Below are 26,017 nucleotides of genomic sequence, written 5' to 3'. Positions count from 1 at the left end.
GGCCGATTTCCATAAGTGGAATTCCACTAGTGACAATAGAAAGATTAACAATATGAGTCAGAGGTGGTGCAAGAATGTCGGCTGCTAACTTTAAAAAGTAAGGTGCCAAGTTATTAGGACCTGTTGGTTTGGCGGCATTAAAGGGATACTTCACCGCTGGAAAGATGAATGTGTATTTAAATTTGGTCATGTATGTAGTAGAACTGTGAAAATATTTTAGAAGTTGGTAGGGGTGGGCGAAATGGCAAAAATATCATATCACGATTTTTTTCAGGAAAATCACGATTCACGATTTTATCACGATTCCTTTTCATGTTGGTTTTACTATTTTGCAAGTGACTGAGCATCACAGCCAAACTAATGTCCCTATTTAAAAAACAAAGCCTTAGGTAACAAAATATAAAATAAAAAATAATGGCAGACATTTAGGCCAAAGTGGCGAAGATAAAAAATGTCTTTGTTATTAAAAATGAAGAACAAAGATACACATACACAACTTAATATACAAATTAAATAAACAGTGCTTTATTTTTTCAGCTGTAGGTGTATTTAACAGCATTGAAGAAAGTAATTAAATGAACAAATATGAAAATAAAACACAACATAGACTTCACTGTATAAATTTTACATTGATTCTTATTAAAGCTACTATTAACTGTCCCTTTAAGGACAAGCGGCAGCATATGCTGTATATGCATATGTTTACTATTAGGGCTACTGTCACTTTAAGATCTGCGCGCAACGAGTCTACACGCATTTGACAAGCAGATTTTTTTCTTAATTTTTTCTATTGTTCTTTCACTTTAGACATAACCAACTTTGTTTATGTAAACCTTGTGTGTATTTTACAGTATTAGCGCAATAAGACTCGAAAGATAACTTAGCCCAGTAATCAGACGCTGTTAGACAGGCTTTTAGTGCATGTGCGCGCGTCGGGTGTTTGCGCTCAGTTAGAACAGCGCATCAGCAGCGAATGACATGTTTAACCGGCAAGGCTTTAAAGCACATGCAAATAATTAATTTTTATGAACTACAGTGTCCCGTTCCTCTGCATTTCATGTGGATATACGTCACGCTGTACAGTAGGCTATGTTGAGACGGAGGCAAAATGCAGACTGTAAACTGATAAAATGCACGATCCTACGATATTTCTTCAAAAGCAGATCGTGGAGACATTTTAATCGTCCACGATCAAAAATCATAATATCGCACACCCAAATAGGTTACTAGTTGACTCGAAACTGAAAAGACGCCGTTTTATCGTAAATCTCCGTGACGAGTCTGACGGGCTCTTCCTCCTGACAGCCGGGCGGGTCTCGCTCCTCTGCTGCAGCGGCTGCTCCGGCCGCCTCTGGTTCCTCCATCGTCCGCGGCTGTTCCTCGCTGTGTCGTGGCTCGTGCGGGTGGCCACGAGCGTCGGATTCGTGCGCTGGATTTCGGGATGTCCGGGATTCGGCTTTTGGTTTCTGCGGTCATCATTCATTATGTATACATGCACACCTTTTGTTTCAATCGGACTGAATTCATTCCGATTGGTAAATCTGAATGTAGTGTTTACATGAATGCTAAACAAGTGATCGGTTGATGTGCGTTTTAGCATTGTGAAGCAGAATGCATGACCTGCAAAGCTGGCACGAACGTGTCAGTGTCAAATAATGTAATAATATAGAGATAGTGAACTCTGAAAAGCAGGAGCCGAGTCCCAGATATTTTGGGCGATCTCGAGGTCTGGTCTGGTGCGTGGGTCCGATGCTCGTGGCTGCCTGTGCGGGCCGCAGTGCAGCGGGGAGCAGTTGCAGATGGTGGGGGAGCGGGAGGCGGCCGGAGCAGTTGTTGCAGCAGAAGAGCGGGACCTGCTTGGCGGTCGGGAGGAAGAGTCCCGGCCGAACATATCCGGGAAAAAGAGGAAGTATGGTCACACCTACTACTCAGCTTTCTCCACAGAGCAAGAGCCTGTTAGCTTAGCTTAAAAAAAAGATGTCTGACACTATTTGTACATTCTGTGAGTGAAATCCCACCCACTATGGTCGGGTTTAAAACATGCGGGACTAGCTCCTACTACTGGCTGTAGTTTTTAGCCTCTGGCCATGGCCAGGAAAGCCTCCGATCTGAGGATTTTTTCTTGACAAAAAATACATAAATCTCTTGTCTCAGGGGGACATAAGGGGGGGAAGCATGGTCATTTGAAAATACTACGGGGTTTCTACTGATACAAAGCTTAATGCTAATCGGCGAAGTATCCCTTTAAGGGCTTTGAACACCTCAGAAATTGCAATTGATGAAAAATGTAATGCTTGAATACACAAAGCCATCTGACTGAACAATAGAAGGGTTCACATGAGTACCATTGAGTGAATCAAGCAAACAACCAGAAGTTATGAAATGTTCATTTAAACAATTAAGCATTTTTACTTTATCAGTGATTGCATCGGAGTCCTTCATAATACATGATGAAATTTTTAATTAATTAGAATGACGATGTTTGTATAAGGAAATATTCAGCTTTAGCTTTTCTGACTGCAACCATACATGCATTGCGTATTTGCCTGAAATTAAGGCAATCTGAATTTAGACCGTTCTCCTGGCTTTTGCCCATGCCAGGTTGTACTCATGAAGCATATTGGATAAAAAAGGTGTAATTACCATGCATTATTCCTACCCTTCACTCTGTACCTTTTAAAGGGGGTATATTTATTGACTAAAGCAGAAACTTTTGCATGAATTCCCACTCCCAGGCTATTTCATGGTCAGGAATTAAATAAAAAAGGTTCCACTCAAAATTTTTCAAATCATGAAGGAACCCTTGTTCAGAGAAATGTTTCATGTCAGGCCTTGTTATGATGCGTGCATGGTTTAGTTTTAGGAATTTTTGTATTTCTAACCGTTGCGATGACACAGTGGTCACTGATGACATTCGTAAATATGGAAGCAGTTGATTGAATACTTCTGCGGAACGTTTGTTAAGGTGAAATCTTTTAGAAATGATTTTTCCGGACAATTTAAATTCGGTCTAGTGGACTGTCAACAATCTGAAAAAGATTTAAAGCAACACTAAAGAACATTTTTTTACCTTAAAATAATGTTTCCAAAATCGTATCAGTGGTTCATCAAGTCGTAACAGGGTGAAAGGCACTTCTGGATTTGCTTTGCGGCTCTATATCTGCTATAACCACACTATGCAAGTTTGCCAGATCGGGTAGCGGTTCTGTAGTTTGAATGAGACATATGGATTTCCTACAAAGCTGCGGTAGGCTAAATTATTTACGACAGCGGTAATGGACAATTCCGCTTCCAACCTCTAGGGCGATCGCAGAGGAAAAGTTCTTTAGTGTTGCTTTAATGCATCACAATAGGTTTTAAATTCATCAGTTGCTGAATGCAACCAATTCCAATTTAAGTCACCAAGAACTACCAATTCTTTAGAATCCAAATCTGAAAGGAGCTGGAATAAAGAAGGGAGAGCACCACTATGAGCGGATGGTGTCCTATAGCAGCCAGCGACTGTTATGCTGAGAGATTTAGAAACCTCAAGGTCGACAGCTAAAAATTCTAATTGTTTACTCACTGATTTGGAGAGCAATACTTAACCATGAAACCTACTTTTTTTTTATAAAAATTGCTACGACCCCACCCTTTTTTGGTCTGTCAGTGCTGTATACATTATAGCCGTTAATACAAATATCCTTGTCCAAAACAGATTTGTTCAGCCAAGTTTCAGTTAGAACAATCACATCCGCATCAGTTGACTGGACCCAGATACGGACCATATCCATTTTTAGAGATTAAAGTCGACATGAAATCAAAATTGACCCTATTTACTTTGTTAGCGCATATTACTAGTCTTGTGGTGAACAATTAATCCGTACAAGTTAATACAAAGAAAAATATTGTATGCCGTGGTTATCTTTAATCAAAGTCTGAAAAGTTAGGCTACTTCCGGTCTGGAATGGCGTTCCTTTTCTGATGACGTAGGTTTGACTGCTTGGGTTGAAAACGCTTGACCACTCCCCTCAAACCGTTACTCTGCTATGAGCAGAGATGGAGAGGAGGAGCGCTGAAGTAAAACCCTGCCCTCTGTTCAATATTCCCTTTCACTTGGAAATACGCCACAACACTGGAGAAAAGTCGTTTGCAACTTCCGGTTCACGCAGACTTTAAGCTCCGAACATTTAAATGTATAAAAACAAGTAACCAAAAAGTACCGATAATGCCCTCCATAGTAAAATAGACGTGCTGAAGTGGAATCCAAATCCACTTTGTAGGAAATCCACTTCAGTTATTCACCCTCCGCATGAAGGCGGTACTTGACACCAGGGGTAAACAGGAAGATAGACACAGTGAAGTAATGCTATAGAAATTTTTTTGGGTAAAATCAAGACCAACAAGGTCTAAAACAATGAAAATAAAACTTAAAACCCCATCAGAGGCAAGAAAGAAGGACTTCCCTTCACTATGAAGGATTCGGATTCGTCAAGACCACACAGTGCTTCTACAGATAGCTCCTCCAGGTGAGACAACTCCACGGTCCTGCCAGATAGAATAATCCAAGTAATCCAGAACCGCCAAAGCCGTCAAAAATGCAGGCCACACTTGGCATGGAAATACTAACGAATATGCTTAGACCAAAGTTGTAGGATGAATTAACCATACTGCATAACGATCCCACTTTAAATCACATGTGATTCTCAATGTCTCACATTAATCTCAATTTGATTAATAACACTAATGTCTCTATAACTTTAAGTAGTACTGCGAAGTTAAAGGTTTTAACATTTGTGACATTTGTGAATTGATGCGAATCGGCAGAAGATAGAATAGCGATTCATATAGGAATCGATTTCCCATCCACAACCCCCCGACCTTTGGCAGTTGGAGAAGAATTGTTGCTTTGTTCCAAAAATTGATTTTCACAATGCAAACAATCCAGAGGGTATAGTGGGTTACGGTGTTGTTAATCACAAGGAAAAGTGAATAGTGAAAGGGTGGAGGCGTTGCTAATGTGGGGATTGAGTAGACAAGAAGAAGGGTAATTGGAGCTGTGGGGGAGGAATAAAAACCTCTGCTCATATTGTATAAAGGCACAGGAAAACACTCTCAGGGAAAAGGCACATTACTTAACCAACAGGTTATTGCTCTCTGGACCCAGAAATTGAACTCATGCTGACCTTACAGAGTTCAGCTGCATGAATTGTTAGCATAAAAGTCCCCCTGTGGTTAAAATCAAGCATTTCATGTTTATATGTCTATGTGGGGTTTTTAATATGCTTTTTAAGACAAGCCATGCGCAAATTCATAAGTCAACACCATTGCTGAGTATTTCCTCCTTAAAACTGCTGGGAACCAAAGACAGTCTCAAAAACGCAGTTTGAAATCGACGGTGTTTCTGACGTCACAAACTACCTTATAACCAATCACGACAACGTGTGATCGTCAACGAGTGGACCTGTGAGCTGGTGTGAGTGAGTGGAGGCGGGGCTAATTTACATATTCATAGAACCGCTTGTACTAAATGAAGCAAGGGTGTAGAATTACATTTAAGCTATTTTAAGGCATAAATATTATTATTTTTAAGATTTTTTTTTTTTTACAATATGTAATTTTGGTGATCAAAGATGAGTTTCAAGGGATACAGGGGACTTTAAGGTTTTAGGATCACGTCCTTTAACACTCACCTGCACTAGTCAAATAGGTCACTAATCTGTCTAGTGGCCTTCCTTTGGTCATTTGTACACTTGGAAACTAAAAATAAAACTTGAGGTGATTTAGTCAAGGCCAAATGAATAACAGTAAATGTTAAGCTATGATATCAGTTGGATAATCGATACAATTTTAAAACATTCTTAAGTTATGAAAACGTTGTTTTGATCTCAGAAAGTTCAAAACGTCCAGTTTTTGTTTTAAATGTTTTTTTTTTCTTGTTTATGCGATTGGTAAGAGAACATTCCATTTTATCGTTTTGCAAACATTAGGGAATGTTACTTTTGAATGTTCTTTGAAAAACTGCAGGTAAAAACATTCCATGAATTATAATAATTGTGTGCTAATGTTTTTTAAAAAACATTAAAAACCCGATAACTTTAAACAAACATTGTATTAACCTTACTGGAACAATATTTGTTCATATCTTTGAGATAACCTTGCCAGAATGTTAGCCAAAAGTTCTGGGAACGTTCCCTGTTAGCTGGTAGTTCACCCAAAAAGCAAATGCTGTCATGGTTTGTACTGTCGTGTCCTTCCAAACCTTCATAGAACACACAAGTAGAAGTTCAGCAGAATATTGAAGCTGATCTTTTCCAAATGGAAATGGATGGTGACCAGGCTGTCAAGATCCCTAAATTGAAAGGAAATGAAATGAAAATCTCTAACTGTCCCTTTAAAATTGTGTCGGTGGATGGGAATTTAGTTCGCAATTACGAGCAGCCGAGAAAGTTGTCCGATTTTCCCTACCAACTGTAATCAATTTAACTAAACCTTCTCTATTGTTCTTAACAGCATTTTACTAGTGTAGTATACAATCGATATTTGGTGTGGCTGCAGTTCTTTTATTGTTTTATTGCTTGTTTGGAGTGGAAAAGTTTAAGGGTCGGTAAGATTTTTTTAATGTAATACAATTTTAAAATGACTGTTTTCTATTTGGATATATTTTAAAATTTTATATTCCTGTGATGCAAAGCTGAATTTTCAGCATCATTACTCCAGTCTTCAGTGTCACGCGATCCTTCAGAAATCATTCTAATATGATGATTTGCTGCTCAAATTTTTTTTATTTGCAATAGAAATCCTTTGTAACATATATAAATGTCTTTAATATTATTAATAAAAGGATTTCTGTTATGATATTCTATTATTATATTCTAATTTGTAATTTACTTGGACAAATGCATCTGCTAAATTAATAAATGTAAATGTTAGCCTAATTAATTACACAAAAGTCTTTGATTTGTCATTAAAAATTAAATAAATAATTATTTTTGATTACTGATAACTGAATAAATACATTATTTGTAACAACAAATTAAATTCAATATGATAATTTTTTTATAATAATAATAAGATTAAGAAAAATAATAATAGTGAATTTTGTTATTGGACAATTCTGTTCACTGTGTGTCTTCTTTTTCATCTGTAATGAGACATGAACCTTCACCCAACCCTGAATAATCATATAGGCTAGGCTATATGCAGCTGCACGTCAGGATTATGGCTTATAGAGTCTGACTTGACCAATGCTTAGTGGTCCCATGTGGATACCATGGCAACACATAAATTCAGCTTTCTTTGGCATTGTGTGTGTGTGTGTGCATGCGCTGTGTTCTTTCAATGGCTTATTTAGGATAAAGGTTTTGCCCTGGAGGACGCACTCCAGATTTCTGCGTTACACGGATCGTGCAAAGGGTATGTTTCCTGAACTTTGAACACCTGCTCTTGTTTTACGTTTTAAAGTCACAGCCGTGAGCCTACTCGCAACTAACTGTGGAATGGTTATGTGATGATTGATACACGTTTTATTCACTGTGACTTTATCATTTGAATGTTCAAGCAGGTTAGTTGGGAAGGTTGTTTAGATGCTGTTGTTTGTGTGAAGTGTGGATGTGATATTTGTGAGTTTAAAACACTATTGTAATGTTCATTGACTTGTCTTAATAGAAATTGAAGAAGGCATTTATGTACAGGTGGATCATAAAAGGAATGAATCAGTGTCAGACCATTTAACAATTGTATCTCTTTCTTAACAGAAATGAAAAGAGTTCAAGATATTTTCATTACCATACCAGATGCTTTTGAATGGTTTTATAGATTGTGAACAATGTCAGTCACATTCTCTCTTCTTTTCTGTCATTTTAGAACAAGTTGAAATAGAGTTAAAGTCAATCGATTACAAACATATATTTAAATATGTGCTAATATTACCATAATTTAAATATTACAATTTAATAAAGGATGCTATTGTCCATCAAGCTCTTGTCATTGATGAGATTATACATGTGTATATATATATAAAACAAAAACCAAATAGGCAAAGTTGCAGTTTGTGAAATGAGTCGACCAAGGCAATTCAGACTATTAACATTCTGTTCTGAGGCAGTGCAAATATAATTCTCTGGATATTGTTTGCTGGAGGCAGATTCTGAGGTTGTGCAAATATTATGAGGATGTGCAATATGGTTATGATGATTAAAGCAGGAGCTGGTAATAACAGTAGTGCAGTACAGGGATTGTGGTCGCAATACTGTAGGTTTAATGGTATTTGTACACCATAACCATCACCATATTACTTCTTCAGAGTCATTTGAAATAAATATGTAGCTATTAAATGTAGTTTATTTGTGGATGTTCAGCAGTTTTATGGTTTTCAGTTTTTTTGATTTACTATTCAACTAATCTCTGCATGAATTCATATTATTTGTTGACATAACAAACATATTGGGTGGTAATGAGCCGTATGAGTGAGTGAGTGCCTTGTGTTGCAGTGCGTACTTCAGATCAGGATGAGTGAAGAAATGGAGGAGCTTTCTCCCCTGGGCGACTCGGGACACGGTGATGGGTCTGAGGAAGAAACGGAGGAGGATGATGAGCCCAAAATTTGTCAAGTGTGCGGTGACAAATCCACAGGCTACCACTTTAACGCCATGACCTGTGAGGGCTGCAAAGGCTTCTTCCGGTGAGTGAGCAAACAGATATTTCTCAGCTGCTGTAATTGAAGATAATTCACTCACCCTCATGCCGTTCCAAACCTGTATGGCCCTCTTTCTTCTGTGGGAAACAAAAGGAGATGTTGAGCAGAACATCCGCACTGCTCTATTATGTCTATATCTATTTATTTATTTTACTATAAGAGAGGCTGTCAATAAAGTAGTCCATATGAATTGTGTGCTACATTTCAATCTTCTGAAGCCACGACCAATGAGAGTTTGAGTTGTGTAACAATCCTACTCGGTTGAGTTAGATGAGTTAAAAATGGGGTCTGATTAAACTGTGAGGTTGGAAGCGTTTAAAAAGATTAGATGAACATCAGTAATAAAGTGAATTAATGAAGTGTATTTACAATATTCAAATAACTCTTAAAAGTGTGTAGTAGTGATGTTGGATTCTTGAAGTAACCGGTTCTCAGGAAGTAACCGATCGATCCGGTTCACTAATTGAATTGAATCAAACTTCAGTTCAAGGTTGATGACGTTGATGAGAACACCCCCACTTAAAAAGAGCCGGTTCAACCAACTGTCGAAGTTTGTCTGATGAGATAGTTGACGATACTATGCACGGAATGGTAATATTCTCATGTCTAGTTTTATTAAAAAGCCCTACATTTTTATTATAACATGGAAAAAACAGAATTTGACTATGGTTTATTGTGCATGCAGATTTTTTTAAGTTGTTTACCGAAATCAATAAGTTAATAAGACTGGATTATTCTTTCTTTATACTTTAGACATGTCGAAAATATCCGCGTTTGTGTGCTGTAGGTTAGGAATCTTATCCAAGATGTAGGCTCCTCAATATTGGTCGGTCGTATTCGACATAAAGGATCCGCGAATGAAACTCCATTAACCTTAAGGGAATTAAAGGCAATCATCAGCAATATGCGTTCACACAAATAACTTTTTATTTGAATTTTAAATATGCGTTGACACATATGACTATTGACATACACATGTAAAATAATAAGAGGACTGAAATGACTAAGAAAACATTTTCACCTATTAATAATATACATATACTCTATAATAATATACTCTAATATACATACAATTATTATAACATATAAAGCGGTTAAAACAAGTGTCTTATGTGACACTGTTAAAACTGAACTGGATTAATATCTCCTATTGTTTTCCACAGAAGATAATCATACAACATGTAAATACAAGTATGGAACGCTATGAGGGTGAGTAAATTGTGACATAATTTTCATTTTTGGGTGAACTATCCCTTTAACTCAACCAGTAGGAACAAAACATTGCAGGGGACATCAGGGATTTGTTTATTAAAATGTATACGTCAAATAGTTTTTCATAAAAAACAATTGAAATTGTCAAGAGAAATTGTTCTCCTCCTAAACAGGAAATGTGAAATATGACCTTCAGGATGCACACAGAGCTTTTAAAAACGGTTCAATCATCATTCCGCTTCTGATTGTTGTGATTTGGATCAAAATTGTGAAAGCAAACTTGAAAAGAGAAAATAATTGTAGGGTACAGTAGCATATTTTGTGACTAACCCACACACATGCATCACAATACATTTTGTGCGTTCAACTGCATTCATACAGTAATTGTTTGTTTCCCAGGGTGCTTTCAGAATATTTTAAAACATGTGAACAATGCTGGTGTCACAGTGGGGTGGCGGCAATAAAGCACGGGACGATAGATAATATGAAGATCAATCTTTAATTATATACTCAGGAAACTACAGGGCAACCTTGGGAATAATAGCAGAACCACCAAACATTAAAAAAAACTGGACAAATAAACTGACAGAACTTAGGGTTTAAATACACAGGGGGGAGATCATTAACGGAACAAACAGGAACAGAACTTAATTAACAACCATGGAAACAACTAGGAACACAGAACAACATGGGAAAAGAGCACAAGAAACACAGTGAAAATGAAACCAAAACAGAACATGCATGTTGAGAATATACTTGTACAAATAAAAACTATTTTTCAGAAAACAATAAGAAACCTGTTCACATCGCTGATCTTTCTGTCATAATTAATAGAGAGCAGGGTCAGCACTTAAAGGAATAGTTCACCCACAAATAACAATTCTGTCATCATTTACTGTGGTTTATTCTGTGGAACACATATTTTGAAGAATGTGGGTGTTTTGCGCATAGAATGAAAGTCAAATTGGTCCAGTGGCGTTTTGGACCCCATTGACTTTCATTGTGTGGACAAAAACAAATTGTGTTGAAATGTTCTTCAAGATATCTTCTGTGGTCCACAGAAAGTGGGTCATGCAGGTTTGTAACGAAATGCTGGAGAGGAAATTATTTAAATTTTTGGATGAACTATTACTTTAACCAGGGCTTCGGAGGCAAAAATGCCACTGAAATATATTTAAAATGAGGGGCCAAACTGTCCTTGTAGCATTCCTCAATTTATTAAATTTAATTGAAGCATTTGATACATAGACATGGACAGCATGCAGTCTGTTCTGTGGTCAGAAAAAATAATTAGCCCTTTAATTAAGTTAATGTCTGACACTGGTAGACAGTCGTGCACATGTATTGTGGCATCCTATTTATTGTACGGTCAGTGCATCAGTTTGTTTCACGTTGTGTGTGTGTGTTCCTGTTGTAAGGCGTGCCATGAAGCGACCCGCACAGCTCAACTGCCCGTTTCAGAATGCCTGCGTCATCACCAAGAGCAACAGGAGACAGTGCCAGTCCTGCCGTCTCCAGAAATGCCTTTCGATCGGCATGAAGAGGGAGCGTAAGTTTAATTGAGTCCTACTGTTCATGTTCCCTAACTGATGGCTGCTCTCAAACAGACCATGTTGTTCACACACCACTTAAGCCATTTCCTTTTCCCAAGGACCTTCATGGCAGATTAAAAAAAGAAGAGTGCCATATTCCGTTATGAAATAGCAGCATTAACCTGATTAAAGACACAAATGTTCGATTAATGGTTATATTTATTATCCTAATAATAGTAGAATGATGAACGGTTCTTCCCTCAAATAATTAGTTCTAGATTGGATGAGTCTCTAGACTGCGTACGGTTGTCAAGTCGTTTTAATATAAAATTGTGCGTTTACCAGCATTTAGCGTGTTTAAATATGTTCTGCAGATGTACCTTATCACTTAACCCAGTCAGCCTTATTTCATGGTCATGTGTAGTAGGGGTGTCACGATACCCTCATGTCACGATTCGATACATATCACGATACTGAACTCACGATACGATATTATTGCGATACTTCAAAACATATGATAAAATGTTTACCAAAAAATGTGTGCCTAAAATGGTACATTTGGTGTTACATTGTGGGTGTAAGTGAATAGTCTTGGACTTGGTGCGGGTAACCCAATGCACAGGACAATGGTGACACCAGAATAAAAATATGAATGCTTCTGAAGCTGAAAATACAGAATTATTTTAGATTAATATGCTTGCACTCTGTCACTGACGACTAGATATATTTTAAATAATGTAGGCCACTTTTTACTGGTAACTTTTTACCCATTGCATTATTATACATTATATTCAACATTAAATGAAGTACTATAAACTTAATTTTTTAATTTTAATTATTAATTAATTGATTTATTAATTTTCCACACACAGAAATTTTTCTTTTGGATGAAATACACAATACATATTGTCACTATCCACGATACATATTGTTGCATTGTTGTATTGCGATATATTGTGACACCCCTAATGTGTAATATATTAAGCATATTTAATGTATAATAAAAATGGTTAATCAAGGACACATTAAACTAGTCAAAAGTGACAGAAAATACATTTATAATGTTGCAAAAAAAGGCTGCAAAATCGATTTATCGCGTGTGTGTGTTTGTCTGTGCTGTATACTGTATATTTGTATACATATATACTGTGTGTATATACAGTGTACACAGAAATATATATATATATAAAGAGATTAATCGAGATTAATCGATTTTACAGTCCTATTACAAAAGATTTCTGCTTCAGATAAATGCTGTTCTTTTGAACTTTCTAATCGTCAAAGATATTAAGCGGCAGATATTAATCAACATTGTGTAAACTTCACTTTGATTCCTGTGGTTCTGTTCCTCAGTGATCATGTCGGATGAGGCCGTGGAGAAGCGGAGGATGCAGATCAAGAGGAAGAGGATGCATGAGGAGCCCGTAACGCTCTCCCCTCAGCAGGAAGCTGTCATACAGGAGCTGCTCACCGCACACCAAAAGACCTTTGACATGACTTGCGCCCAATTCATTCAGTTCCGGGTAACACATTTACCTTCTTTAGTTTCTCCGATTGGAGCGCAGAAATGTATTGTCAACGCTGTTGTGTGAGTTATTAATAAAATAGCTTAGAATCTGAAAAGTTCTGGCATATGTTTCTTAGTAACTAAAACCCACAGCTTTACTATTAGTAGAGAGATGCTGCCAGGTTGAAGTAATTCAAACGCAATCGCTCTCTCACTAATGCATTCATATAAATGCGATCTTTACTGTGCTACTTCATCCATATCTGATTTAGAACGAGCAGAAACCTGTGAGAAATATAACGACCCAAAGCCAAAAGAACTGATAAAAATAAGCTGTTGTGTAGGAGCAATTTCCTTGTAGGTAGCGCTGTGTCATATTCCACAGCTGTGTTGGAGTCTCAGCTCGAGGTTCAGGCTTATTTGTTCATTATTGACGTCATCAGCGACACTAGTCGACTCGACTTTAATCACGTAAATGTCGACTTAAAAAAGTCCTTCAACCCCTAGTATCTATCTACTGAAATACATCTTTATGAGAACTGTCAGTCTTTATCAGTGGTTTTATGTCCGCAGCCTTTAGATCGGGATCAAAAATCCATTTCTGAGTACAGTGGAGAACCAAAAACCAGCAGATACTCTAACGCAAGCGCGCATAAACCACCGCCTGAAGATGCAGTGCAGCGGACCGCCAACTTCACCTCCTTCTCATCCTCTTCCCTCAGCTTTCAGAGTCTTGAAAATAAAGAGAGGAAGTGGCTTAAAGGTGCCATTTTCACCTCTTTGCCACATTTTACAGACCTCACCACGTACATGATCAAGAATGTAATCAACTTCAGCAAGACGCTTGCAATGTTCAGGTGAATACAGGCCCTCTTACACTTGATATAAAGAGTCATCATTGGTGGTTCGGTCACATGTGATCAGACAAGCTCATTGTTATTTTAATCAAGCAGCTTGACTCATACAAGTCTATAATGGAGTTGTGTTTTCGACAGGTCTCTGATCATAGAGGACCAGATCTCACTGCTGAAGGGCGCCACCCTTGAGATCCTTCTGATTCACTTCAACATGTTATTTAATGAGGTGACCGGCATTTGGGAGTGCGGCCCGCTGCAGTACTGCCTGGATGACGTCATGCGAGGTGAGCGTCTGCAGGTTTCCGGGTCAAGTAGGGCTGGGGGGTGTAAACAAAAAACAAAAACACATACTCTATACACTACAGTTCAGAAGTTTTAGCGTCAGTAAGATTTTTTTTTAAAGAAATGAAGATTTCTATTCACCAAGGATGCATTAAATGTATCATTTATAATATTACAAAATATTTATATTTCAAGGTAATGTTCTTTAGAACTTTCTATTCATCACAGAATGAAAATATCAGGCAGGACAACATTGTTAATGATAACAAATGTTTCTTGAGCAGCAAATCAGCATATAAGAATGATTTCTGAAGGATCATGTGACCCTGAAGACTGGAGTAATGATGCTGGAAATCACACAGAATACATTTTAAATTATATTAAAATAAGAAAACAAATATTTCACAATATTGCTGTTTTGTACTCTATATTTGATCAAATAATTGCAGCCTTGGTGAACATTAGACTTTGTTTTTAATCAAAAACAGTTCGTACTTTTCTGGACAATCGTCAAAAAATGAATTGAATACTAAAGAAGCAAAAGGGTCATTGTTAATAGATCCAAACCAAGAAGTCTGGCATCAGTGCAAAAACAACTTCACGTACCTGTACATTTGAGCTCTAAAGACCAAAAAAGGAAAACAAAAACGTATTATAAAACGGATGCAACCAACTCTAAATTCTGTTGGGATGAGTCACAGTAATGCTGTACTTTGTGATGTTGCACGGCAACTCTACACTACATGTCATAACTAAAAAGCGGAATTTAACAACATCCCTAAATGTCAAGCTCTTCCTCGTCTTGACTTGTTTGGGACACATCCTGTTCTGCATGTTCACGTTACTCCATATATCTTAATCGCTCTCATGTGTAAATTATAAACTAATATCTATTACAGTATATATATATATATATATATATCAGAATATGACACAAACACATTTCTACCATCACACAGCACTAGTCCCTACTTAGTCAGTCCCTGAGTTATTACCAACCAAAAGTTTCCATGGTTTCCCATGTTTATATTTACATGTAAATCAGTGGTCAATGAATCTGGATTCTTTTATCAGGTATAAAGGAAGACCTTTGTGATATGCATTAGTATTTTAATGTTCATTACACTACGCAAGTACTCTAGCATTATGCTTAAAAGGAAGAAAGCCCGGGAACCATAACCACACAAAGTAGGAAAGAAAGCAGGACCACTTTAATGAGACAGTGAAAAAGTCTCTGCCCTCACTCCAGCTAAGAGGAAGTGAATGAGGAGAACACAGGAGGAAGGAGTGGGAGAAACCCCTTACAGTGCAAGAGAGGTGTTAGGAGCACAGCAGGGAAACATCTGAAGGTAATGAGGCAGATAAAAAACCTCAGTGAACAGAATAGCCTGGCTTTCTTGAAAATTATTCTATGAATCTGTTTATGGATTTTTTTAATATATGCATCAGTCGGTGTGTTTATTAGCTTTTTTATTACTTTAAATGGGATTGTGTCATGTAAACTTCATGCTTATTTATGACTGAAAATATCTTCTAGATATATATCTCATCTCTGTGAGTAGCGCTGCAGTTCACGGAGAACGAGACGGCAGAAAGCCTGTTTGTTTTCTTTATTTTACAAAAGCGCAACATTTTGTTGTTATTGTGAGTTACATAAATAAGAGGCCCGTGACAGTTTGGAATGATGTATAACTCTTATCCGTATGACCAAAAATCACAGAGTATTAAAAAAAAGCCATTTTCAGCCAAGTTTTCGGTGCATCCCTAATGATAATAAACGTATACAACTTAAAGAGCATTGATAGTGTTGCCATTGAAACGCATCAATTCGAGTCAGGAACTGCTCCGAGTATAACATCACGGCAGGCCCGGTTCCAGACAAGTCTTCACCAATAATTGGAATATAATTAAAAAAATAATTTGATTTGAATATTTTTCAATTAATCTATTAGTTTGGCTTTACATTGCTTTAATGCGTTACTATTTTAACATGTAATATTCCTGTCCCGTGTAGAGTGAATCCAGCATTTATATGTAGATGTCACTTCCGAAACTTTGCAGGATGCAAATGGTCATTGGTCCTCTTAGTGGCATGAAAAACAAATTTTATTGAATGGATTATGTAGATCGTAGCCTCGAAAGCGAGCCAAGGCTTCTCCCTTTACAATCACTAAAATGCTGTCGCTTTGTCAGTTCATCGCGATCTCGCAAAGTTCCGTTATTATCAGTGAAGCTGTCAACGATGCACAATACATCTCTTACTTGCATATCGTGTCTACACTTTGTTTGTTAATGAGAGGGTTTGTGAGGCTGCATAGCTAAATAAAACTGTGGCATTTTGGGTGGAGTGGATTCTGACTAACTTAAACGCCTCTGATTGGCCATTGCGTTCAAGAGATCAACAAACATGTGTGTGATTGGCTACACTGCTCACCACTGCAAAAACACACTGTAAATGGATACATTTGACGTTCTCCAGAGCGCAAACACAAATATGCACTGGAGCATTTGCCAAATATGTATTGTATGTAGTATGTTGACGCTGATGGTCCAAAGTTTGGTGTCAGTAAGATTTTTTTTATGCTTTTGAAAGAAGTCTCTTATGCTGTTATGATTATTTATTTGATCAAATATACAGTAAGTTTAGTATATTGTGAAATATTATTAGAATTTAAAATATAATTCATTCCTGTGACGACAGCTGTATTTTCAGCATCATTACTCCAGTCTTCAGTGTCACATGATCCTTCGGAAATCATTTATTATCAATGTTGCTTAATTATTCTTGGGGAAACGGTATAGATGTAGATTTCTTTCAGGATTCTTTGATGAGTAGAAAGTTCAAAAGAAAAAATAGAAAAAAACTGCTTTTATTTGAAATAGGTTTTTTGTTTCACTATAAATGTCTGTATTGTATTTTGAAAACTATTTAACCCAACAGTAAATCCGCATCCCAGTTAATGTAAAGGTTGTTTTGACCCGAAGTCTTCAAGGCACAGTAGCTAAAAATGTACCCGTTTAATTCTTATGGACAGTAAGAGGCTACAAAATAGTTGTAAAAATACTTTTTTTACTGACTTTATAAGTAGAACTCAGAGAGACACATAAATTATAAAATATGCATTATATTGTCTTGTGCTTTTAATATTGTATATGCATGTACTGTATATAGCAGTACTTAAATTTACGTAAAAATACAGACACCATAAGAATCTCTTTTCTTTCTGTAACATCAACCTTTCAATAAGGACTCGTACTGTATGAATAATTAAAAGCTCCAATCCAGCCTTGATTTTCTCTTTATATTTGCTTCTCAAGGCTGTGAAGTTTCCATAGTAGCTTAAGTAGTGGCATTTCATTACATAATTGACTAATTACTCTCCATCTCAACAGTCCTTAATAGGCCGCTATAAAAACCTTCAAATGAATTCTGAATTGAATGTGCTATTGTATGTCATCATCCTGACAACCAAATTCTTACAGCTGTCATTCGCAACAGCAAATCTATTTAATGAACCCTTGCATTGCTTCAAACCAGACAGACATGACCGCTTTACCATGTAGACGTGAGCCTGCCAGAGAGAAAAAATCACAAACAAAATCCCTGTAAAGTCTCAAATGCTTCTCATATAGCCTTCAATGAGATCAAATGGAGATATTTGTGTAAATTCCCTGTACTAAATAAGTTAATGAAGTCAAACTTAAACATTTCCCATCTAATTCTTACAAAATAATTTGAGCTATGCGCGTTGATGATTATTATTATTTAACATCTGAGACGGGTGCTTAATGCTTCAATGAAATAGAACTTAGGATCTCTATAAAAGAGAAACCTCATTAGTGTTTTTATACTATTATAGGAATTTATATATATATATTTTGAATGACCAGTTATTTGTATTATTTATTATTACTTTCAATATTAGCAATTTTGTTGTGCTTTAATAGTTTTTATTAGTTTTATTTTTCTATTTAGCTTTCATTTATTTTTATTTCAGTTTTCGTAATTTTAGTTAGTTAATTTTCAGTTAGTTCCCAAGTCAACATTTCTTACGTTGATTAAGTGTTCGTTTTTTCAATTAGTATTTATATATTATTTTATTTCATCTTAATTTCAAATAAAGAAAACAATTTTTAATAATAACAAAACTGCTTGTCAAGCATAAAAAAATATGCTTGTCCTCTTAAAAACATTTTCCTCTTCAAATTAAAATATCACCTTAGATTAACGTACTTTTTATTGACATTTCATGTTGCGGCATGTATCGCGTTTCCAATTTACAAGTACATGCATAAATTTGTCGTTTTCTTTACACTATCCTTTCTTTCCCATAATTTGTCATGTGTTCCTTCATTCCTCCTCCACCGGGACAGCTGGTTTCCAGCACCATCTGCTGGACCCTATGATGAGTTTCCATTACGCATTGCGCAAGCTGCACTTGCATGAAGAGGAGTATGTGCTGATGCAGGCCATCTCGCTCTTCTCACCAGGTACCTCAGATGAAGCTCAACATACACATAAACACACACGAGCCGCCCTTCACCCAAAGATGCAAGTTCTGTCATCATTTACTCACCCTCGAGTTGTTTATTTGTTCTGCTGAGCACAGAAGAAGATATTTTGAGGAATGTCGGTAACCAAACAGTTTCTGGTCCCCATTGACTTCCATAGTCATTTATTTTTTCCATACTATGGAAGTCAATGGGTTGGTCCAACTGTTTGGTTACCGACATTCTTCACAATATCTTCTTCTGTGTTCAGCAGAACAAAGAAACTCATACATGTTTGAAACAACTTGAGGGATTTTTGAATCAAAAAATGAAAATTAGCCCATGATTTACTCACCCTCAAGCCATCCTAGGTGCATATGACATTCTTCTTTCAGACGAATACAATCTGAGTTATAGAAAAAATGTCCTGGCTCTTCCAAGCTTTATAATAGCAGTGAATGGCCGTTTCTGTTTTGAAGTCCATAAAAGTGCATCTATCTATCATAAATGATGTTAATAAAGGTCAATAGTAGGTTAATAAAGGCCTTCTGAAGCGAAGCAATGCGTTTGTGTAAGAAAAATATATTAATATTTAACGTTAAAAAGTAAATTCCAGGTTCCAGCAAAACGAACATACCCATTAAGCTGCTCCGGACCGATTGGTTCCCTGAAGTTTGTGGTTTGTCAGATGCGGTACTGTCTGAAGGAGCTCCTCACATTGTCCCACAGACATCCGGAAGTAAGTGTGGAACCGGCCATGATAAAGTTTTAGCTCCTGTGCAAGATCAGCTACTCCCCTTCAGACTCTCTGTTCTTTAAGATTGGGTGCACCCAAAACCTTCTTTTCTGTCTTTTAAAGAAAATGAAAAGCTTGTCTTCACTGGATGATGATGATGATGATGAAGGATCCAAGTTTTCTCAGCTGTCGTGAATGGTTTTGACGCAAACTATTCACACGGAAACTGGTGTGAAAGGGCCTTAAAGCGCAACTTATGGCGGCAGAAGTAGCGTAGCGTAAATATCAGCAGTATGTCATATTGCTTGCATAAGTTGCGCTTTAGACTTAAGTAGAATCCGTATGTTGGTTTGTTCGGAAGCTAGTTAAATGAAGTCAAAATCGCATCCAGTGTGAAAGGGCCTTAAGGGTATGTTCGTTTTGCTGGAACCTGGAATTTACTTTTTAACGTTAAATATGAATATTTTTTCTTACACAAACTTAAGAAGGCTTAAAGGAACACTTCACCTCTGGAAAGATGAATGTGTATTTAAAATGGGTCATTTATGTAGAAGAAATGTGAAATTATTTTTGAATTTGGAGCCTTCTAGACTGAGAAAAGACAGAAAATGTATTTTTGGCTTATGGGGATGAAAGACAACAACTCCCAGAATGCACTTGCTTCGCTGCCCTAGTAGGCCACGCCTACCGGTAAGAGATCGCAGTAAACAACAAGGCTATGCTACTAGTGAGTCTCCGTGAGTCTGCCCAGTATTTTGATGTCGCCCAAAATGTCCAGGATTCGGCTTTTGCGTTCTTCAGTCGCCATTCCTCATGTTTACTGTGACGAGCAGGAACGAGACTGACGGCCGCGGAGAACGATGCGAGCCCGGTGGCGTGATTACTGATGAGTGGCGCCGGCGCCTGTGAGACGCACCGGTCTCGTATCGCTCACGGAGGAGCGGGAATTTTCCTAGCAATGTTAAAACGCACATCAAACGATCACTTGTTTAGCGTTCATGTAAACACTACATTCAGATTCACCAATCGGAATGAATTCAGTTAGATTGAAACAAAAGGTGTGCATGTAAACTATGAATGCGACTGCAGAAAGCAAAAGCCGAATCCTGGACATTTTGGACGATCTCGACGGCCGGACATGTCCGGGAAAAAGAGGATGGTCACCGCTACTACTCAGCTTTCTCCACAGAATAAGAAACTGTTAGCTTTAGCTTCCAAATAAAGAATGGCTGACACTATATGTACATTCTGTGAGTGAGATCCCTTTATGGGCGGGTTGAAAACATGCGGAACAGCGCCTTCTACTGGATAAATGATGAGCTAGTGTTTGTAGTCTTACCCTTATTCAAAGAAATTTGACTTCCTGCTTTTTATGACGCAAATTGACGATTTTTGCGTCATAAAAAGCAGGAAGTGGAACACTTAAATCCTTATTTCTCCCATCTCAGGGGAAAATAAGGGAATAAACCATGACCATTCGAAAATGTGACTGGGTTTCTAAAGATACAAAGTCTAATGCAAATGGGTGAAGTGTTCCTTTAAGAAGGCCTTTATTAACCCCCAGAGCCATGTGGAGCATTTTTATGATGGATGGATGGATGCACTTCTATGATGGATGGATGCACTTTTATGATGGATGGATGCACTTTTATGATGGATGGATGCACTTCTATGATCGATGGATGCACTCATATGATGGATAGATGCACTTTTATGATGGATGGATGCACTTCTATGATGGATGGATGCACTTTTATGATGGATGGATGCACTTTTATGATGGATGGATGCACTTTTATGATGGATGGATGCACTTTTATGATGGATGGATGCACTTCTATGATCGATGGATGCACTCATATGATGGATAGATGCACTTTTATGATGGATGGATGCACTTCTATGATGGATGGATGCACTTTTATGATGGATGGATGCACTTCTATGATGGATGGATGCACTTTTATGATGGATGGATGCACTTTCATGATGGATAGATGCACTTTCATGATGGATAGATGCACTTTCATGATGGATAGATGCACTTTTATGATGGATAGATGCACTTTTATGATGGATAGATGCACTTTTATGATGGATAGATGCACTTTCATGATGGATAGATGCACTTTTATGATGGATAGATGTACTTTCATGATGGATAGATGCACTTTTATGATGGATAGATGCACTTTTATGATGGATAGATGCACTTTTATGATGGATAGATGCACTTTTATGATGGATAGATGCACTTTCATGACGGATAGATGCACTTTTATGATGGATAGATGCACTTTCATGATGGATAGATGCACTTTTATGATGGATAGATGCACTTTCATGATGGATAGATGCACTTTCATGATGGATAGATGCACTTTTATGATGGATAGATGCACTTTCATGATGGATAGATGCACTTTCATGATGGATAGATGCACTTTTATGATGGATAGATGCACTTTCATGATGGATGGATGCATGGATGCACTTTTATGATGGATGGATGCACTTCTATGATCGATGGATGCACTCATATGATGGATAGATGCACTTTCATGATGTATGGATGCACTTCTATGATGGATGGATGCATGGATGCACTTTTATGATGGATAGATGCACTTTTATGATGGATAGATGCACTTTCATGATGGATAGATGCACTTTCATGATGGATAGATGCACTTTCATGATGGATAGATGCACTTTCATGATGGATAGATGCACTTTTATGATGGATAGATGCACTTTTATGATGGATAGATGCACTTTCATGATGGATGGATGCATGGATGCACTTTTATGATGGATGGATGCACTTTTATGATGGATAGATGCACTTTTATGATGGATAGATGCACTTTTATGGACTTGAAAACAGAAACGGCCATTCATTGCCATTACAAAGCTTGGAAGAGCCAGGCCATTTTTTAATATAACTCCGATTGTATTCGTCTGAAAGAAGAATGTCATATACACCTAGTATGGTTTGAGGGTGAGTAAATCATGGGCTAATTTAAATTTTTGAGTGATCTATCTTTAACCTCTCACGTGTGTGCTGGTCCACAGATCGCCCTGGTGTGACGCATCACAATGTGGTCGACCGCAACCAGGAAACGCTAGCTCTCACCCTGAAGACCTACATCGAGGCAAAGAGGGCCGAGCCAGAGAAACAGTAAGCATGCTTTCTTTCCATCTCATTAGGAAAACGTTTCCTTTGATTGCACTTTCAGTCTAACCTTCTCCTCCTGCTAGTCTGCTGTACCCAAAGATCATGGCGTGCCTGACCGAGATGAGGAGTATGAACGAAGAGTACACGAAACAGGTGCTGAAAATCCAGGACATTCAGCCGGAAATGTCTCCGCTTTTGTTGGAGATAATAAGTAAAGACAGCTGCTAGGACACTAAAAGATTAAAAGACTAGTCAAAACTAGCCAGGGCAAGGACGGTGACTACTGATGATGAACTACTGAACAGCAGCACACGGTAATCGTGAAATTGTTACTAAATGTAATGTAATTGTGTTTGAGTTTATCTGACAAGCAGTCTTTTTTTCCGAATCGTTTCGCAAAAGAACAATTTCTGTGGTTCATATGCAGATGTAGGATGGCACATTACTGTTTTATCTCTTACATTTCCTGGATGAATGAAGCTTGAAATGTGGGGTTAGATTTACACGACACCGGTTTAAAAAACGGAACTAAAAACGAGAAACTTGTAATGCGTTTTAGCCATTCATTTACATAACAAGGTTTGGGGGCCTGAAAACGCTAACTTTTTGAAAACGGGTTTTTTAAAAGCGAAACCGTTATCGTCTCTGTGTAAAATACAAAAACGGGAATTTGCGCAGACGGTGACGTCATGCGTATTAAGTGTTCAGTCTAGGTGCGTAGTGTTTCGTTACAAAGTGACGTTGCCAACTACTGGCCTGGCATGGATACTACAGCGTTTTTAGTCGTTTTCGCACATCCATGTGAACGGGGATCGTTTTGACAACGTTGTCGTCTGTGCGTGAAAAACGCAAGGAAAAACTTTTCTGTTTTTAGTACATCATTGTCATGTAAAAATTCGATTTGGTAACACTTTATTTTAGTGTTTGTTACACGTAACGTACTTACTGCAGTAATAACAGTAAATTGTGTATAATTAAATGCAGTCACCCCTAAACCAAACCTGATTCCTAACCCTGTAAGTACATTTTATTAATTAATATTGTATAATTACACCGTAACAAAGACACCTTTCAGGTTACATAAAGTGTAACCGAGACCCTTTTTGTCATGAACTGTAACACTTTATAAGGTTCCATTAGTTAACATGAACAAACTGCCTAAAGCATTTATTAATCTATTAATTTCAACATTTACTAACACATTATAAAAAACAAACGTTGTATCTGTTAGTATTATTTAGTAAAGCTGAGCTAACATAAACTATGAACAGTTGTATTTTATTAACTAACTTTAACAAACATTAACGGGACCTTATGGGATAGTGTTCACGCATAAGCTTTGCAGGGTAAGATGCTGTAAGAGATTATTATTATATATTATATGATGTTATTAATGCAGCAGAGATCACAAAGTATAAAAACAAAATATGATAATATGATGCATACTGTGTAAATTGTCTGCCGTATGTCTTGACAAATCGGTTTATTTATTGTTTGTGTTGAAATGTAAAACAGTGGTATATATGTTAATCGCTTCTAGTGGTGTTCAGGTTATATAACAGATATTTTATTAGCTATATTTCACAAGACAAGAAAGTAAGTGTACTTATAGAGTTATGAATCTCATAAAGAACATGTTCAGGTCATATTTTACTCCCCAAAATGAAAAAAAATAAAAGTTTTTTTTAGGATTGTATTACAGTAATGAGAATGTGTTTTTGTATGTATTACGGTAATGAGATTGTTTTTAACGTAAAACATCTGTCTTTTGATTTTGAAGTGAAATTTCTGGACCTGGATAATGTTCTTTAGGTTTCGTGAGATTCACTCTGTGATGTGTGGCTGGTTAAAAAAAAAAAAAGCTAGTAATTTCATCTCTGTTGTGAATATTATAAACAAAGCTTACTGTATTTTGCTCAACATGTGAATGTCTACAATTTTGAAGAATCTCTGAAATTTTACGACACTTTCTTGAGAAGTGATTGCCTTTTGAGAGTTTGAGAGTAAACTTTTTCACTCAGTACATTCAGGTTTTCAGATTTTAGCGTTAGCGTCATAGCATTTAGAGGTCATTTGGAACTTTTTTTGGTTCTTTAACTAAACACTTGGTTCTGTCACTTAAACACTTAACAATGACAATCAATGTGTAGATTGTGAGCTAGTGTTATATGTGGATGTGACACATGACAATGTAGAGCAGATGTTTCGGGATCCACTAGGTGTCTGTATTTTTGGATACTTTCCAATAATACGTTCACATATCTGCTACAATAAAAGCAGAGGATTCAGATATCAGGTATCTATGTAAAGCTCAAACTCTTTGAAAATGCCTTCATGTTGCCATTTTGTGTAGATTAAGCAATTATTTCATCCTGCCTGCAAAACGATAAGGAAACTTGTCATAACATGAATAATTACTACACAGTACACTCAGGTTTTCTCTCTTTACAGTGGTTATGACATATATGACCCTCTCAGGAAAATAAATGCAAAATTGTATGAGAATGTGTGAAGAATCATTTACTGTGCAATTGTGTAAATCATTTCCTCATAATGTACACTACTGTTTAACTTTTTTAAAGAAGTGTCATATGCTCACCAAGACTGCATTTATTTGATTAAATTTACAGTAAAATTGTGAAATATTACTAAAGATTAGAATAACTGTTTTCTATTGTAATATATTTATGTAATTTATGCTTTATGATGGTAAAGCTGTATTTTCAGCATCATTACTCCAGTCTTCAGTGTCAGATGATCCTTCAGATATCAGTATAATATGATGATTTGATGCTCATGAAACATTGATCAATGTTGATAACAGTTGCTTATTATTTTTGTGGAAACCATGAAAAAAAAGGATTATTTGATTACATTTAAAACAACAGCATTTCTTTTTTAAGTAGTTTGTTTTTGTACATTGAATGCATCTACCATATGTTGAATAAAAGTATTAATAAAAAAATAAACCTTACAAACCCAAAATTAATATTTTTATGCATTTGGCAGATGATTTTAGCTAAAGCAACTTAAAATGCATTCAAGTTACCGTATACGTTTAATTCGAACCCAGGCACTTATCAGAATCCCATTTCAACGCAAAAAAATCAACATTTAATTCAACTTTAAGTCTAAATGGACTGAATTTGAGATGAGACACGTTTTGTGCTGCGCAAAGAAAGACACGTGGCAAATGCAGGGTCATTTCCAAGCTATCCTACTCTTTATTTAATGCAAATTACAGTACCAGGTAACTAGTCTCTGAATCCAAGTCACACCAAGGACCAAAACGGACATATTTACAAGGAGAGGAGACATTTAGCATACCTTCACAGAAAAAGAATATATTTAAAATAAAATAAAAATTTCAGTCACAAACAGAGGCATTCAAGTAATATTAATGTTATACAGGTTGCTTTTTTCTTTTTCATTTTAAACCAAGACAACTTTTTTTCCCCAATAAGTGTATTTAATGCGATAGTCTGTAGCCCGCAGTCCTTAAAACATTTTTTTATTTTATTTTTATTTTTTTTGGTAATTGTTTT

The 26,017-nt window shown here is 36.8% G+C and overlaps 1 protein-coding gene across 1 annotated transcript in view; it reads left to right on the top strand.

The window, feature by feature from the left end:
• Nucleotides 1–25,453, top strand: part of nr1i2 (nuclear receptor subfamily 1, group I, member 2) — a 33,876-nt gene extending 8,423 nt beyond the window's left edge. Inside the window, exons 2-9 of the mRNA XM_079617802.1 lie at nt 8,472–8,662; nt 11,308–11,438; nt 12,775–12,944; nt 13,502–13,785; nt 13,924–14,069; nt 18,442–18,558; nt 22,370–22,475; nt 22,556–25,453. Of these exons, the coding sequence (XP_079473928.1) occupies nt 8,472–8,662; nt 11,308–11,438; nt 12,775–12,944; nt 13,502–13,785; nt 13,924–14,069; nt 18,442–18,558; nt 22,370–22,475; nt 22,556–22,700 (1,290 nt within the window). The 3' untranslated portion in view covers nt 22,701–25,453. The remainder of the gene's footprint in view (nt 1–8,471; nt 8,663–11,307; nt 11,439–12,774; nt 12,945–13,501; nt 13,786–13,923; nt 14,070–18,441; nt 18,559–22,369; nt 22,476–22,555) is intronic.
• The last annotated feature ends 564 nt before the right edge of the window (nt 25,454–26,017 follow it).

The sequence above is a fragment of the Phoxinus phoxinus genome, assembly GCF_949152265.1.
Source record: "Phoxinus phoxinus genome assembly, chromosome: 7".
Lineage (NCBI taxonomy): Eukaryota > Metazoa > Chordata > Actinopteri > Cypriniformes > Leuciscidae > Phoxinus > Phoxinus phoxinus.
Note: the sequence above shows the minus strand (reverse complement) of the source record. Positions and strands in the feature narration are given on the sequence as shown.